We start from the raw sequence: 18,662 nt of genomic DNA, 5'->3' as shown, positions 1-18,662 counted from the left end.
GGGAGATGGTGATGGACAGGGAGGCCTGGTGTGCTGCGATTCATGGGGTCGCAAAGAGTCAGACACGACTGAGTGACTGAACTGAACTGAACTGAAGGAACACTTCCAAACTCATTCTAAGGGGCCACCATCACCTGATATGAAAACCAGACAGACAACACAAAGAAAGAAAACACAGACCAATATCATTGATGAACATAGATGCAAAAATCCTCAACAAAATTTTAGCAAACAGAATTCAGCAACACATCAAAAAGCTCACCATGAACAAGTTGGGTTTATTACAGGGATGCAAGGATTCTTCAATCTACACAAGTCAATCAATGTGATATACCATATTAACAAATTGAAAGATAAAAACCATATGATCATCTCAATAGATGCAGAAAAAGCCTTTGACAAAATTCAGCACCCATTTATGATTAAAACTCTTCAAAAATGGACATAGAAGGAACCTACCTCAACACAGTAAAGGGCATATATTATAAACCTACATCAAACATTATTCTCAATGGTGAAAAACTGAAAGCATTCCCCCTAAGATCAGGAACAAGACAAGGGTGTCCACTTTCACCACTATTATTCAACATAGTTCTAGAAGTCCTAGCTACAGCAATCAGAGAAATAAAAGGAATCAAAGAAATAAAAGGAATCCAGATCAGAAAAGTAAAGCTCTCACTATTTGCAGATGACATGATACTGTACATAGAAAACCCTAAACATAGTATCAGAAAATTACTAGAGCTAATCAGTGAACTTAACAAAGTTGTAACATATAAAATCAATGCACAGAAATCACTTGTATTTCTATATACTAACAATGAAAAATCAGAAAGAGAAATTAAGCAATCAATCTCATTCACCATTGCAACAGAAAGAAATATCTCGGAATAAACTTATCTAAGGAAACAAAAAAGCTGTACACAGAAAATTATAAGACACTAATGAAAGAAATCAGAGATGACATAAACAGATGGAGAGATATTCCATGTTCCTGGGTAGGAAGAATCAATACTGTAAAAATGACTATACTATCAACCACAATCTACAGATTCAACGCGATCCCTATCAAATTACCAATGACATTTTTCAGAGAACTAGAACAAAAACATTTCACAATTCATATGGAAATACCAAAGACCCCGAATAACCAAAGCAGTCTTGAGAAAGAAGAATGGAACTGGAGGAATCAACCTTCCTGACTTTAGATTATACTACAAAGCTACAGTCATCAAGACAGTATGGTACTGACACAAAAACAGAAATACAGACCAATGGAACAAGATAGAAAGCCCAGCAATAAGCCCGCACACCTATGGGTACTTTATTTTTGACAAAGGAGGCAAGAATATACAATGGGGCAAAGACAGCCTCTTCAATAAATGGTGCTGGGAAAACTGGACAACTACATGTAAAAGAATGAAATTAGAACACTTCCTAACACCATACACAAAGATAAACTCAAAATGGATTAAAGACCTAAATGTAAGACCAGAAACTATAAAACTCTTAGAGAAAAACACAGGCAGAACACTTGATGACTTAAATCAAAGAAAGATCCTCTATGACCCACCTCCTAGAGTAATGGAAATAAAAACAAAGTAAACAAGTGGGACCTGATTAAACTTAAAAGCTTTTGCACAGCAAAGGAAACAGTAAGCAAGGTGTAAAGACAACCCTCAGAGTAGGAGAAAATAATAGCAAATGAAACAAAGGATTAATTTCCAAAATATATAAGCAGCTCATACAACTCAATACCAGAAAAACAAACAAGCCAATCAAAAAGCGGGGAAAAGACCTAAACAGACATTTCTCCAAAGAAGACATACAGATGGCTAACAAACACATGAAACAATGCTCAACATCACTCATTATTAGAGCTATGCAAACCAAAACTACAATGAGATATCACCCTACACTGGTCAGAATGGCCATCATCAAAAAGTCTACAAACAATAAATGCTGGAGAGGGTGTGGAGAAAAGGGAACACTCTTGCACTTTTGGAGCAAATGTAAATTGATACAGCCACTATGGAAGATGGTATGGAGATTCCTTAAATAATTAGGAATAAAACCACCATATAACCCAGCAATCCCACTCCTACGCATATACCCAGAGGAAACCAAAATTGAAAAAGACACATGTATCCCATTGCTCACTGCAACACTATTTACAATAGCTAGAACATGGAAGCAACCTAGATGTCCATCAACAGATGAATGGATAAAGAAATTGTGGTATATATACACAATGGAATATTATTCAGCCATAAAAATGAATGCATTTGAGTCAGTTCTAATGAGGTGGATGAACCTGAAACCTATTATATAGAATGAAGTAAGTCAGAAAGAGAAAGTAAATATCATATTCTAATGCATATAGATGGAATCTAGAAAAATGGTACTGAAGAATTTATTTACAGGGCAGCAATAGAGAAATAGGCACAGAGAATAGGCTTATGGACATGGGGACAGGGGAGGAGAGGGTGAGATGTATAGAAAGAGTAACATGGAAACTTACATTACCATATGTAAAATAGATAGCCAATGGGAATTTGCTGTATGGCTCAGGAAACTCAAACAGGGGCTCTGTATCAACCTAGAAGTGTGGGATGGGGAGGGAGATGGGAGGGAGGTTCAAAAGGAAGGGGACATATGTATACCTATGGCTGATTCATGTTGAGGTTTGAAAGAAAACAACAAAATTCTGTAAAGCAATTATCCTTGAATTAAAAAATAAATTTTTAAAAAAGTAAAAATAAAAGGGGTTTCATGATATAAAAACACATTATATGACTATTATCAACTTAAATTCCTAGGTGCCCATGACTGTATACACAGTGACAGAGTGCTTTGGTTTTGGGGATTGGTTTTATTTTTCGCTAGTTATTAAATTGCAGTGAAAGGCATCTGCATGAAATAGCTGTAGTTTCAGTTTGATCTCTTTCAATCAACAGCAATAAAGCTAATGTAAGTTGAAAAAAACAAAGGCAAAGAAACTTAAAACATCAGATTGCCAATCTTCCACGTTATAGTAATTATTATACATAATTACAAATAGCTGTGAAAAGAAGAGAAGTGAAAAGCAAAGGAGAAAAGGAAAGATATAAGCATCTGAATACAGAGTTCCAAAGAATAGCAAGAGGAGATAAGAAAGCCTCCCTCAGCGATCAATGCAAAGAAATAGAGGAAAACAACAGAATGGGAAAGGCTAGAGATCTCTTCAAGAAAATTAGAGATAACCCTCAGAGTAGGAGAAAATAATAGCAATTTCATGCAAAGATGGGCTCGATAAAGGACAGACATGGTATGGACCTAACAGAAGCAGAAGATATTAAGAAGAGGTGGCAAAAATACACAGAAGAGCTGTACAAAAAAGAGCTTCATGACCCAGATAATCACAAAGGTTATGAAGGTGTGATCACTCACCTAGAGCCAGACATCCTGGAATGTGAAGTCAAGAGGGCCTTAGAAAGCATCACTACGAATAAAGCTAGTGGAGGTGATGGCATTCCAGTTGAGCTATTTCAAATCCTGAAAGATGATGCTGTGAAAGTGCTGCACTCAATATGCCAGCAAATTTGGAAAACTCAGCAGTGGCCACAGGACTGGAAAAGGTCAGTTTTCATTCCAATCCCAAAGAAAGGCAATGCCAAAGAATGCTCAAACTACCACACAATTGCATTCATCTCACACGCTAGGAAAGTAATGCTCAAAATTCTCCAAGCCAGGCTTCAGCAATATGTGAACCATGAACTTCCAGATGTTCAAGCTGGTTTTAGAAAAGGCAGAGGAACCAGAGATCAACTTGCCAACATCCGCTGGATCATGGAAAAAGCAAGAGAGTTCCAGAAAAACATCTATTTCTGCTTTATTGACTATGCCAAAGCCTTTGACTGTGTGGATCACAATAAGCTGTGGAAAATTATGAAAGAGATCGGAATACCAGACCACCTGACCTGCCTCTTCAGAAACCTATATGGAGGTCAGGAAGCAACAGTTAGAACTGGACATGGAACGACAGACTGGTTCCAAATAGGAAAAGGAGTACGTCAAGGCTGTATATTGTCACCCTGCTTATTTAACTTATATGCAGAGTACATCATAAGAAATGCTGGGCTGGAAGAAGCCCAAGCTGGAATCAAGTGAAATATCAATAACCTCAGATATGCAGATGACACCACCCTTATGGCAGAAAGTGAAGAGGAACTAAAAAGCCTCTTGATGAAAGTGAAAGAGGAGAGTGAAAAAGTTGGCTTAAAGCTCAACATTCAGAAAACGAAGATCATGGCATCTGGTCCCATCGCTTCATGGCAAATAGATGGGGAAACAGTGGAAACAATGGCTGACTTTATGTTGGGGGGCTCCAAAATCACTGCAGATGGTGATTGCAGCCATGAAATTAAAAGACGCTTACTCCTTGGAAGGAAAGTTATGACCAACCTAGATAGCATATTGAAAAGCAGAGACATTACTTTGCCAACAAAGGTCCGTCTAGTCAAGGCTATGGTTTTTCCAGTGGTCATGTATGGATCTGAGAGTTGGACTGTGAAGAAAGCTGAGCACCGAAGAATTGATGCTTTTGAACTGTGGTGTTGGAGAAGACTCTTGAGAGTCTCTTGGACTGCAAGGAGACCCAACCAGTCCATTCTAAAGCAATCCTGGGTGTTCACTGGAAGGATTGATGGTAAAACTGAAACTCCAATAATTTGGCCACGTCATGGGAAGAGCTGACTCACTGGAAAAGACTCTGATGCTGGGAGGGACTGGGGGCAGGAGGAGAAAGGGACGATAGAGGATGAGATGGCTGGATGGCAGCACTGACTCGATGCACGTGAGTCTGAGTGAACTCCAGGAGGTGGTGATGGACAGGGAGGCCTGGCATGCTGCGATTCATGGGGTCGCAAACAGTCAGACACGACTGAGCGACTGAACTGAACTGATTATATGTATACCTCATTAGCCCTTAAATGCTGGTGACGATTTAACTGAATCAGACTAAACAGCAATTTACATCCTAGGACATTGTTAAAAACAGTCGAGCATAATGGACACATACTACTATATATAAATAGGGCTCCCCTGGTGACTCAGGTGGTAAAGAAACTGCCTGCCAATGCAGGAGACTCAAGAGACACAGGTTCGATCCCTGGGTAAAGAAAATCCCCTGGAGGAGGAAATGGCAACTCATTCCAATATTCTTGCCTGGGAAATTTTATGGACAGAGGAGCCTGACAGGCTATATATAGTCCATGGGGGTCACAAAGAATCACACATGACTGAGCACTCATGCACTCAGATACATAAAATAGATAACCAACAAGACCTACTATATAGCACAGGGAACTATACTCAATATTTTGTAATAATCTATGAGGGAAAGTAATCTGAAAAATATACATCTATATATACACATATTTGTATAATAGAATCACTGTGCTATACATCTGAAACTAGCATAATATTGTAAATCAATTATACTACAACTTAAAAAAGAATATATTGGGGATACTAGGTTGTATAATAATACAATAAAAGCAATTTTTAAAATGATTAAGTTGCAAAGAAGAACAAAGTAAGCAAACCGGAAAGAAAAAAACAGTAGAGTAATCTGCAAGGAATCAGTGGAGCCTAAGATTTGAGTGTGACACCAACAGAGGCAGGCAGCTTAATAAAATATAAAGGAAAGAGATGGTCACAGAGAGCCTTGCAAAGACTGCTATCATCACAGGCTGACTGTGCAGCCTCTGAGGATCGGCATCAATCCTGTCATGAGAGGCTTCATGTTGTGGGAGAAAAAGACATCACTAACATGGTCCATCTAAGTCACTTAATCAAACAAACAAAAAAAACAAGACCAAGGGCATCAGCTTCCAGGACTGCTACAATATACTACCTAAATATCCAGTTTTTAATTAAAGTTACAATATATACAAAGCATATTACTCAACAGCTATACTCCTAGGTATACACATCCAAGAGAAATTAAAACATATGACCACACAACCTCGTATGTGAATATGCATAACAGCATTATTTATAATGGCCAAAAAATTTTAACTTGATGATATCCAATCTGTTTCTTTTTTTCTTTGCACCTGGACTTAATCTGAGGGAATCTGCACACCTGCCTCAGTACACAGGTATTTTTTCTCTAAAACTCGGATACCATGCAAACAGATCTCAGAGAGGAAAGTGGAGGAAGCTACTAAGTCTTGGACAAATAAAGATGGTAAGCCAAAAAATAGACCAAATGTCCCAGTAGGAACAGAAAAGCTAGACTCCAGGCTTTGGGTTAGGGAGGAATGGGAAACTCTCTGAGACAGTCCTGTTCAAGTGTGTTCTGCTTAGTGAAGTAAGGGTGTCTATCATTTCTGTAGAGAATTATCCTTTGCCCTTTCCTGTTGGCTCTCCAGGGAGGTATCAGGGTTTGTTTCCTATCAATTACTTCACCAATGGATCCATGAACACTATAAACTAAAACCTGAAATAGTACTGCAGCCTGGTAATCCAAGACTATCACTTAGAGTTCATATCCTTTCAAAACCATGACATAATTAATGCAAGAAAGTTAAAACTTTCCCCAGGAATTATTTCACATGAGTTTGTTCAACAACTAAAGTCTCATTAGCATTCCAGAAGAAAGATGGAATGCTAAAATAAAGCAAAAATATGTGGTGTTCACAACACATTATTTTGACTGTTTCAGAGTAAAAGCGTTTGTTACAGAGAAGGAACAAGCTGGGTAGAGACGTTAATAAGAAACTGCAGAGGAAAAATGTAAAATTCCTGCAAGTGTTTCAAAACAATTTCTCCATTTTGTAATTAGAACCAGTGTTACAAGGATAATTTCATGGCCGCTGCATAACAGGTCCTATCTGCTCTAGATTCACTCCATCTCATGTACACACTAAGCCCCTTCCATATATCACCTCACTCAATCTTCATCTGCAACTCAAGTGACTAGGAAAACTTCTAGAGTTCTCCTGAAGTTCCTACTCTTGCCTTGTAGCTCTGAAGCTCTTTAGATCCTCCCAATTCTGAGAGGTGTAACAGAGCTGGGGTTTCCTTTCAGCTGATCTCCACAAAAAAAAACTTCAAGTCCAATTAACAGTGATTTTCCAAATCTTTAATTCATCCAAATAAACATTTATTGAGTATCTACTGTCTTCCAGAGACTGGTTCTATGCACTGAAGTTACAAAAAGATGAAATACTCCGCCCCAAGGCAACAGAGAGACTCAACAGCACAGAGAGTGGTAGGTAAGTTCAGGAGAAAGGGATCTGGGAAAACTTCCTGGAGGAGGTAAAACTTAAGCTGAACTTTAAAGGCTGACTAGAAGTTAGGAAAGAAGGGGAGAGGGCAGGTATAAGAACAAGTGAAGTCACTCAGTCGTGTCTGACTCTTTGTGACCCCGTGGACTGTAGCCCACCAGGCTCCTCTGTCCATGGGATTCTCCAGGCAAGAATCCTGGAGTGGGTTGCCATTTCCTTCTCCAGGAGATCTTCCCGACCCAGGGATTGAACCCAGGTCTCCTGCATTGCAGGCAGATGCTTTAACCTCTGAGCCACCAGGGAAGCCAAGTACAGCAAGCACAAAGGCACAGATATAGGAGAGCCTGATCCAATCAGGGAATAACAAGCAGTACTGCTGAAAGTACAGTGCAAGGGGAGAGAGACATAAGGCGCTCAAGGGGGCTTCTGCCACCACGGGCCTTACAGAGACTGGGGTTCACCCAGATGAGGAGAGAACTCACACAAGAGTGGCAACCAGGAGCCCTCTGCCATGAGACCGACGTCATCTAGCAAACCTGAATTCACAGGCCCAATATTCAGAGTCCTTCAAGTTTTGTTGGCACAAATACCCCCTAAAATCCTGTCTGGTCCAAAGAGACCTTGGAGTCTTTCCTCCCTTCCCACTCTCTGCAGACCACCCTCACTTTCACTGCAAGCTGATTCAAATTGCCTGTTAACTCATCTCCCGTGTACACTCATGCCTGACTCTTAATATCAGCAGAGGGCAGAAGAGGCCCGAGAATGCTTCAGCGGTTGTGCATTTCTGACAAGCCCCCGGTGACAGGGACGCTGCTGGTCGGTCCATGGGGCACTTTTTCAGTAGTAAGTCCCTAGAAAAGCACCCTTCCTATGACCCGAGAGGAAAGGTCTCTCTTTCAAGTGTACAATCTACCATGGACTAATATTTTCAGAAAAGGTAATAAAAAAGAATAAGGAAAAGATTTAAAAATTTTATTTTTTATTGAAGGACAACTGCTTTACAATATTGTGTTGATTTCTGCCATACCTCAGAGAAAATGAAATTTTAAAAAGACACACCAACTACTGTAAAGCAACTACAGTCCAATAAAAATTAATTTAAAATAAGAAAAATAGATGTTAGATTTACTTTATTAATAAAAATTTTAAAATCAGTTAATCCTGATCATCTTAGCTAATAAGTGAGATATGTAAAATGCCCCCCTCCAAAAAAAGACACACAAACTATAAGTTCCAACAGTGTATTATTGGGCTCAATAAATATAACATTAATCTAACAAATTACACAGGTCAACTGAGCCCTCCGCTCATCACCTTCCACACACACAGCTCCAACTCCAGAAGTACAGTTGAATCAGGGCTACTCAAAACAAGGTCTAACTTCCACCAGTAGATTTTATGGGCAAAGGAGACAGTGTACTAGAAAAAGACAAAGACTGCTTTGGTGCTTCATAAATATATTCCCCATTAAAATGAAGTTGATGAGAAATCACTCTTGATACACAGAGATACAAATACCTGACTACCCACCTGGCCACTCTTCCCCGGAGATCCCCCAGGCCAGAGAGCTGCCTCATCTCCAGGGTCTTTAAGGCAGAATTAGTTCCGTAGCTAATGTTGTCCCGGGCACGGATCTGCTCCTGGAGTACCTGGGCAACACACAAAAACACCAACGAAGTCATCTGGGAACTCACAAGATACCACAGACGCATTTGATACTTCTGGCAAAAATAAGACAGTTTAACTCCTTTCAGAAGACGCTCCTTTGTAAGCATGACCTGATGTACACATCCACAGAGAACCAGGGGCTTAGAAAGAGACCTCAGAGACGTCACTCAGACCAAGCTCCTGCACTTACCAGTAAAAACATTTAGACTCAGATGTCAGGTGACCGGATGGAGGTTCCACCGTAGGCAGAGGCAAAGCTGAGACTAGGAGCCTGGACACACGGAAGGTGGTACAGAGGTCTTCCCCCACCCTAGTGTGCTTTTTGACTGTCATTGTTTTAGGCAAACAATACCTAAATCTGAGAAGTAATATATCAAGAAAAAGGAGCAAAGAGTAACATCAGACAAAGAGGTTCAAATGTCAGTCCCTCTAGCTGTGTGATTCTGAGCAAGTGTCTAGAGCTTTCTGAGCTTCCTTTTCGTCATCTGTTGATAGTAACGGTGACTATACTCTTAAGGCCACTTTATGGGAAATTACATAAGATAATGCATATAAAGCACTAAGCACAATGCCTGCTGCTGCTGCTAAGTTGCTTCAGTCGTGTCCAACTATGTGCGACCCCAGAGACGGCAGCCCACCAGGCTCCCCCATCCCTGGGATTCTCCAGGCAAGAATACTGGAGTGGGTTGCCATTTCCTTATCCACTGCCTGAAAGTGAAGTCACTCAGTGGTGTCCGACTCTTTGCAACCCCATGGACTACAGCCTACCAAGCTACTCCATCCATGGGATTTTCCAGGGAAGAGTCCTGAAGTGGGTTGCCACTGCCTTCTCCAAGCACAATGCCTACTACACGGTAAATACAACAAATGCTAATGATTCTTTTTAGTACTTATTCGGTAACAATATTTATACTGGACTGGTAGAATGCATCTCAGAGAAAAGACATTAAATGAAAGCAGAACTGCTGAAAGATGGAGTGACCCAGCACAAAAACAAGACCTCAAGGAGCATCCATCCCGGGAAATCTGCAAAGGAATGATGGCGATGAAGAGGACACCCCTGAAGTTTATTGAGCACGTCCTGGGAGGAGCGTGGGGCTGCACTGCATGCTGGCACGCACAAATCCACACAGCATTGTGAGGGAGGCACTCTCAGGATCTCTCAGGCACCAAGAGCTGAACTGATACATCTGGAGAGCAAGCGGCTGGCTGGGACTGGCCCAGGCCTCTTGGCTCCAGAATCCGTGCTGCCAACCACGCTGCAATGTTGCCTGCCAAACCAGCAAAGACTCTGAGACTGAAGCACTAAAGAGAGACAGACGGACAAGAAAACCTGAATCCTAGGGAACAGGAGATCCCTTAAAAGCAAAAGTCTGTATCAGATGTTTCTCTGAACATTTCATGATTCTTTTGCTCATCCTTTTCTTTCTCTTCCCTCCTCCACTCCCCATACTCTCTCCTCCACACTCCCTGCCCCACTAACCAGTCTCTTTCCATCTTTCCAAAGAGAATGCTTTTGACTTCTCACAGTATCCTTCCCCCACTTTTTTTTAAAATTTCCGATTTGTCTGATGTCAGCCTAAGCATTTATGAATTCTCTTTAGCTTTTTTTTTTTTAACTTTTGGTTTTAAATTTTAAAAGATGAGCATGACATTCTTTTAACTATTTCTTCCTTAATAATGAAGATATTTTCCCTTCAGTACACCATTTGTTGTGTGCATAGGTTGGGTGTAAAGTGTTTTTACTGTTTCAATTTCAATTTTGAATTCCTCTTTGGTCTAAGGATATCTAAGTATCTTTAGAATTACTTAGAATTTCTTCATTTTCAAGTTTTCATCACTTTTATTATTTATTTCTATTAGTTTATGATCAAAAGTATGGTCTGTAATATACCTAATTTTTTAATGTATTAAATTTTGCTTTGTCACATATGACTGATTTTTCAAAAGTTCCATGCAAAAAAACTATGTGAAGAACAAAAGTTTCAATATTGCATATTAGACTGAGTTTGCTGATTCCATTACTCATTTTCTTTTCTTTTTTTAGAGTTTTTATTTATTTGGCTGTACCCAGTCTTTGTTGCAACATGTGAACTTTTGGTTGCAGCATGTGGGATCTGATTCCTTGACCAGGGATGGAACCCAGGCCTCCTGCAATTGGGAGCATGGAGTAGTCTTAGCCAGTGGACCACCAAGAAAGTACTCATTATTCATTTTCTCTAGATCTTGTCTATTTTTGCCTACTAGATCTTGAATTCTCTCACTGTAAAATGTCTTCCTCAAGTTCTCCTTTTATTTGTAATGCCGTTTACTTTATTTAGCTGCCATTTTATTTGGCACATACAGATTTAAGATCAAAGTGCCCATGGCCTTTATCTAATAACCTTCCTAATGGCAGAAAGTGAAGAGGAGCTAAAAAGCCTCTTGATGAAAGTGAAAGAGGAGAGTGAAAAAGTTGGCTTAAAGCTCAACATTCAGAAAATGAAGATCATGGCATCTGGTCCCATCACTTCATGGGAAATAGATGGGCAAACAGTGGAAACAGTGTCAGACTTTATTTTGGGGGGCTCCAAAATCACTGCAGATGGTGACTGCAGCCATGAAATTAACACACTTACTCCTTGGAAGAAAAGTTATGACCAATCTAGATAGCATATTGAAAAGTAGAGACATTACTTTGCCAACAAAGGTCCGTCTAGTCAAGGCTATGGTTTTTCCAGTGGAATGATGCTGAAGCTGAAACTCCAGTACTTTGGACACCTCATGTGAAGAGTTGACTCATTGGAAAAAACTCTGACGCTGGGAGGGATTGGGGGCAGGAGGAGAAGGGGGCAACAGAGGATGAGATGGCTGGATGGCATCACGGACTCGATGGACGTGAGTCTGAGTGAACTCCAGGAGCTGGTGATGGACAGGGAGGCCTGGAGTGCTGCGATTCATGGGGTCACAAAGAGTCGGACACGACTGAGCGACTGAACTGAACTGAACTGAATCTGATTTAGTGCTTGTAATATTGCTTCATCTTCAGTTCAGTTCAGTTGGAGTTTCAGCTTTAGCATCATTCCTTCCAAAGAAATCCCAGGGCTGATCTCCTTCAGAATGGACTGGTTGGATCTCCTTGCAGTCCAAGGGACTCTCAAGAGTCTTCTCCAACACCACAGTTCAAAAGGATCAATTCTTCGGCGCTCAGCCTTCTTCACAGTCCAACTCTCACATCCATACATGACCACTGGAAAAGCCACAGCCTTGACTAGACGGACCTTAGTCGGCAAAGTAATGTCTCTGCTTTTCATCTTACCTAATATTAAAATTGCTAGTAGACTTTATAAATAATAAAGCAAACACTTGCTTGGTCTAATTACACTAGGCACTGTTCTAAATGCTGTAGGTATGTTAACTCGTTTAATCCTCACAACACCCTATGAAGGAGGGACTGTTATTATCCTCATTTCACAGATGGTGAAATTTCTAAGTGGTCAAGTAACTTGCCCAAAGCCACGCATGAGGGAGCTGGGATTGGCACCAGGAGTCTGGCTCCACTGACTGTGCTCTCACTCATGACATTATGCTGCTTTCTGTCTTTGTTTGTCCCTCCATCTCACTTTTTTAATAAAAATTTATTGTAGTTGATTTACAATGTTACGTTAATTTCTGTTGCAAAGCAAAGTGACTCAGTTATACATACATATATACATATTTATACATATTAATACATACATATATGTATACATTTTCATATTCTTTTCCATTATGGTTTATCATAGGCTATTGAATATAGTTCCCTGTGCTATACAGCAGGACCTGATTGTTACATCTCACTTTATATTTACAACTTATGTTGCTTTTTGTTGTTTCCTTTCTCCTTTCCCCTGGTTTGCCTGGTTTAATCAGGTTACCACGCATAACCTTTCTCCCCTTTGTTATCTGGGGAGTGTCCCTGGCCATCGATGGTCCATGAATGGCTCAGCTCACCTTTCCCAACCTTTATAACCATATCTGCACCTACTCCTGGCTCTTTCCCTACACAGCACTGCTCTCTTCCACATAAGGCACACCTACCCTCCTTCACCCTTCACCCAGGATGACTTACGTGGAACGATTTTTACTTTTGTCCTCTCTTGCTCTTCCCCACACCAACCATTCTTTGCTAAAATAACCCAGTACTTCTAGTTGAGATACAATTAGAATTTTGCTTGAATGGCCCTTCTTGTCTTTTTTTTTCTTCTTCTTTCTTTTTTTAAGGCTTCTGTTAAATTTATTGATATCCATTTACATGAAATGATAGGGTTTTGGGGTGTTTTTTTGAGTATAGTTGCTTTACAATGTTAGTTTCTGTATAGCAAAATGAATCGGCCACACCACAGAGCACTGAGCAGAGTTCCCTGTGGTATACATTTAGTTCTCATTAGAAATGATAGGTCTTTTTCTAAAGATCACAGATTATCTTTTGTGTTTCTCCTTTTCCTTTCCCCCATCTTAGGATCTCTGGGCACCATCATTGTGTTTTGGTTAGAGTCCTTTCTCCAGCATTTTCCTTAGACCAGACACTTGGATGAAAGACCCTCTGGATCCCTGCTGTGTCTGTTCTCTTCCTCCCTCGTGGTGAAGGATGGGTGATAAACTGAAAGGGTATGAAATTCTTGACATAAATGCCTTTCCTCCTGGTGAACTGTGAAGCTGACAGGAAGTCTGATGCTTCTTCCCCTAAAAGTATCTTGCCTTCTTATGCCTGCTGCTGCTGCTAAGTCAATTCAGTCATGTCCAACTCTGTGCGACCCCATAGACGGCAGCCCACCAGGCTCCCCAGTCCCTGGGATTCTCCAGGCAAGAATACTGGAGTGGGTTGCCATTTCCTTCTCCAATGCATGAAAGTGAAAAGTGAAAGTGAAGTCGCTTAGTCGTGTCCAACTCTTAGCAACCCCATGGACTGCAACCTACCAGGCTCCTCCATCCATGGGATTTGCAAGGCAAGAGTACTGGAATGGGGTGCCGTTGCCTTCTCCCTCCTTATGCCTAGATGCTTGTTCTTCATCTTCGGAACTGAGGATTTTTATCAGGAAAAAAAACTGTGGATTTTTTAAAAAAATTCCTTTCTACCTAGAATTCATTGAACATTTCAGATTTACCTTCAAATTTACCTTCAACTCAAACATTCTTCTATTATTGTTTTTTCTCCCTCTGCTTTTTGTCTCATTCTGCAATTCCTATTATTCACAAGCTGGCTGTCCTGGATCTGCCCTCCAAGTCTTGTATCTTCCCCCTCGTGATTTTTCTCCCCTTGTGTCTGGCACTGATTTTTCAGTACTTCCTCTACTTTCCCTCGTAGGCAACTAATTCAATTCATAAAAGCAATCATCTGTGTCTCCACTGACTTTTACACATTTAAGTTCAAGGAAGAAATTTTATGTTGTATTCAGATCTCCTTAATCTCTGTCTTATTATTCAGTTGAGGGTGTTATAACGAAACACCTTATAAATAATAAACAGACTGAGTAAATAAACAATAAATATTTATTTTTTTTTTGCACTTCTGAAGGCTAGGAAGTCTGAGATCTGGGTGCCAGCATGTACTCTGAGGGCTCTCTTCCTGGCTTCTTGACAATTACCTTCTCACTGGGTCCTCACATGCCAGAAAAAAGGAGCTCTACCTCTTCTAATAAGAGCACTAATCCCATAAGGGCCCCACACTTATGATCTCATCTTAAACCTAGTTACTGCTCAAAGGCCCCACCTCTAAATACCAACACACTGAGGTTAGAGCTTCAGACATGAATTTGGTGGGGGCGGGGGTGGGGGCCACAAACATTCAGTCCATAACATGCCCCAGTTATTTTTCACTCAAGGACCACCTGTCTCCTACTTCATTTAGGTCTGTTCTAACGGCTGTGCTTATTCTTCCTCCCTCTGGCTGCTGGGCCCCCTTAGGTGGGACATCTCTTCTTGTTCTCCGCTCATTGGTAAGATTAGTGGAAGGGTATGGTGGAAGAAGCTGAAGAGCTGGAGGCGCAGCCAGTACCCTCACAGAGCCAGCATCCAGGCGAGGAGCCAGGAGGGAGCACCTCTGCACTTCCTCTCCGAAGCCTGTCCAGCCTGTGAGGGCAGAAGACAGCTCAGTTACAGGGTGCACGAGCCCAGGGAGACTGGCCTTCTCTCTCTGACTCCTAAACCACCGTGTCCAGGACCTCACTGTCATGCTCTCTCAGGCCAGGTCTCTGCCAGCTCCCCCAGGCCTTCCCGCCTGCCCATCCCAGCTGATCAGGAAGGTGGCCCTAGAACTGGCAATAGGAAAGAAGGCACACCAAGCCCCTGACCTTCCTATGGCCTCCTGCACCAATCTAGACATTTAAGCATACATTCATGTATAACTACTTGGTTGCTACCATTTCTAGAAATTTGATGATTTCTGGTATCCTGACAACTTGCAGTCCAATTTGCAAATAAACAGCCAAGCTCCATTAGAAAATATGTTTATGCCTTACATAAACTGCTTCTGTGCTCCCTTCTATCAACTATTTTTAAAATTTAATTTATTTATTTATTGGCCACACCATGCGGCATGGGAGATCTTAGTTCCCCAACCAGGGATCAAACCCACACCCCCTGCAGTGGAAGCACAGAGTTTAGCCACTGGACTACCAGGGAAGTCCCACTATCAACTATTTTTTAAGTATAACATATAGGCAGAAAAGTACACTTACATATATGTTTTTAAGGATTTTCAAATTTCCTTGTAAAAAACAGAAATGAGGAATATGAGGATTCTGCATTTTCTTTATTGGAAATCTGGCTGAAGTCACTATAGACTGAGTAACACTGATAGGGACAGTAAAAAAAATTTCACTGAAAGGAATTTGGAACTGCGAGACCTATCTTATTTGCTGCAGTTTCCAGCTTTTTCTGAATGAACCTGCTCAACAGAATAGAAGAATCCAAACCCACTTACAATCACCTGTGAATAATAAAATGTTAGTCATCAGAACACAATCTTGCAAGAAAACTTGAGATCTGACTAATCTGGTTCTGACACTCTCCCACTGATGAAAATGTGCTGGTGAGCTCTTTCTCTTTTAATAGGAAATAATGCTTATTGTTACAGTTAATAGAAAGTTTATACTTATTTTTTGGTACATAATGCTTCAAGTCTTTGTTTCTAATAAAGCTTATGACTATGGATTCTCAGCCATCTTTGGGGTGTGTAAGGACACCCACGTGGCCTGTTAAACACACAGGTTTCTGGACCCCACTCCAAGGGAACCAAAGCAAGGGCCCAGAAATATAGAAGGTCATGGTTCACAGACCCCTCCTGAAGAAACACTGCATTAGACACTGTACAAATGACAAAGGCTCCAACCAATAATTTCGTCTGTTTCTCAATCAAAATTCACCAAGCAGAGCCTCCCTGGTGGTCCAGTGGTTAAGAATCTGCCTTGCAATGCCAGAGACATAGGTTCAATCCGTGGTCTGGGAAGAGCCCACATGTCACAGAGCAATTAAGCCCCTGCGCCACAACTGCTGAAGCCTGTGCTCCACAACAAGAGAAGCCACCGCGAGGAGAAGCCTCCACACCACAATGAAGAGTAGCCCCCACCAGGCAAAGTTAAAGAAAACCTGCGTGCAGCAATGAAGACCCAGCATAGCCAAAAAATAAAACACATAAATAGATCTTTTTAAAAAAATCACTAAGCAAAGAACATGAGTGCAATTCACAAAACAGGTGCTAAAAATAAATGACACTTTTTTAAACATCCAGTCTTTCTATAAGCAAAGAAAGGAAATAAAACCATACCATTATAATGTACCACTATGCTGCAGATCAGGACAGTGCAGGAGGCTGTGCTTATGTGGGGACAGGGGGTATGTAAGTCACAACTCTGCACTGTCTGCTCAAGTCTGCTGTGAACCTAAAGTGGCTCTAAAAAGTGATGTCTATTTAAAAGTAAAGAATTTTAAATCGTACCATTTCCATCTATTAAAGAGGTAAATACTTTAGTCAAGTTATAATTTTAAAATGTATATAAAAAATTGAAAATGCACAGTTGGCCCTCATGCTACAACACTTCCAGAGCACAGTCCTTCAAAAATATATTCATAATGTTCATAACCTTTGACCAGTTCTTGAAATAAATCTTAACACAAACAATAAGTATTATGACAAAAATGAATGCACAAAGATGTCTTCATAGTGTGATACATAGACCAAGTATTTTATAAGGTATCTACATGGTATATTATTATGCAACCAGTAAGAGGTTCATGGAGTGCTCTTAGAAACCAGAGAAAATGTGTACAATTTACTATTAAGCAAAAAGAAAGAGTATAAATAAATACACAGCATGATTCCTGCTGTGTATAAGGTACATAAAAAATAATACTAGAATATTAACGCCTTGTTTTATCTCTAGGGTTAGATTACGGTTGATTCCTTTTTTGTATTTTCCACAATGTGCTTACATTATTTTTATAACCAGAAGAAAAGTGAGTGTGTGTGTGTGTTAATGCTTAGAGTATATGTGTGTGTGTTAATGCTTAGAGTATATGTGTGTGCGCTTCAATGCTCAGAAAAGCCCATTTAACTTTCAGAATTCTTATGCAGATGAATGAGATATTATATTAGAAGTGTTTTCTTTGAATAATCCAGAGAATTATGTCTGAATTTAACACAACATTCACATTACTGAAAAGTTACATGAAAACAGAAGGCATTCTAGAGCTTATTACTTAAAGAAATTCTATGATGAAGTCTAAGTGTCAGACATGACTGGGCAACTGAGCACCCCCACATGATGAAGCCTTAGAAAAACAATCCTTCTGTAGAGCCAGAAATGTTCTCTAATTTGTCATTTGGGGACAATATATCATCATGATGTGTTTACTTTAAAAAGCATATCATCAACTCTCCATTATCGCCAATTCAATTCAAGAAACTCTTTCTGCAGACCTACTATGTGCTGAGCACCAAGCATGCCTTCAGGAAGCTCAGTTGTAGCAAGTAAGACTACAGGGTGGGAGGTACATGGTCTAAATCCACATGAGTAAAGAGAAGAGGCCAGTCACCTTGAAAAAGTGATGTCCAGAGTCTTCATGTATTTTTCTAATATGTGGCCTATCTTTAAGGATGATCCCTTGCCAGAGGCAGTAGGAAAGGCCCGCCCTGTGTGAGCCTCACAGCATTCTATCATGTCTTTTATGCAAAGGAGATTCAGACCCATGCCCAGGGATCTCACCACAGACAGGCTAGGGGTGCCTAGGAATGACCAAGAAGAACAACCCTCCACGTTTCTCTTTCTTCAAATCTCCTCAGATTTGTGAGGACTTGGAAATGAAAATATAACTCGAAAATCCCATGAAGAAGGACCCAATTACAGCAGCGCAGGGCCTTATAAGACAGCATCTCCTGACAACGGCTCTTTAATTTTCACACTGCTGCTGCTGCTGCTGCTGCTGCTGCTGAGTCGCTTCAGTCGTGTCCGACTCTGTGCGACCCCATAGACGGCAGCCCACCAGGCTTCCCCGTCCCTGGGATTCTCCAGGCAAGAACACTGGAGTGGGTTGCCATTTCCTTCTCCAATGCATGAAAGTGAAAAGTCAAAGTGAAGTCACTCAGTTGTGTCCGACTCTTAGCAACCCCATGAATTGCAGCCTACGACGCTCCTCCATCCATGGGATTTTCACACTAGGACTTAAAAATCCCCAGAGTTCCAGCCTCGTATATCAACTGCC

General features: G+C 40.8%; 1 protein-coding gene across 1 annotated transcript in view; it reads right to left on the bottom strand.

The window, feature by feature from the left end:
* Nucleotides 1–18,662, bottom strand: part of FAM81A (family with sequence similarity 81 member A) — a 60,208-nt gene that overhangs the window by 27,610 nt on the left and 13,936 nt on the right. The window contains exon 3 of the mRNA XM_040226638.1: nt 8,805–8,923. Within this exon, the coding sequence (XP_040082572.1) occupies nt 8,805–8,923 (119 nt within the window). The remainder of the gene's footprint in view (nt 1–8,804; nt 8,924–18,662) is intronic.

Source organism: Oryx dammah, unplaced genomic scaffold (genome assembly GCF_014754425.2).
Source record: "Oryx dammah isolate SB20612 unplaced genomic scaffold, SCBI_Odam_1.1 HiC_scaffold_26, whole genome shotgun sequence".
Taxonomy (NCBI): Eukaryota; Metazoa; Chordata; class Mammalia; order Artiodactyla; family Bovidae; genus Oryx; species Oryx dammah.
Note: the sequence above shows the minus strand (reverse complement) of the source record. Positions and strands in the feature narration are given on the sequence as shown.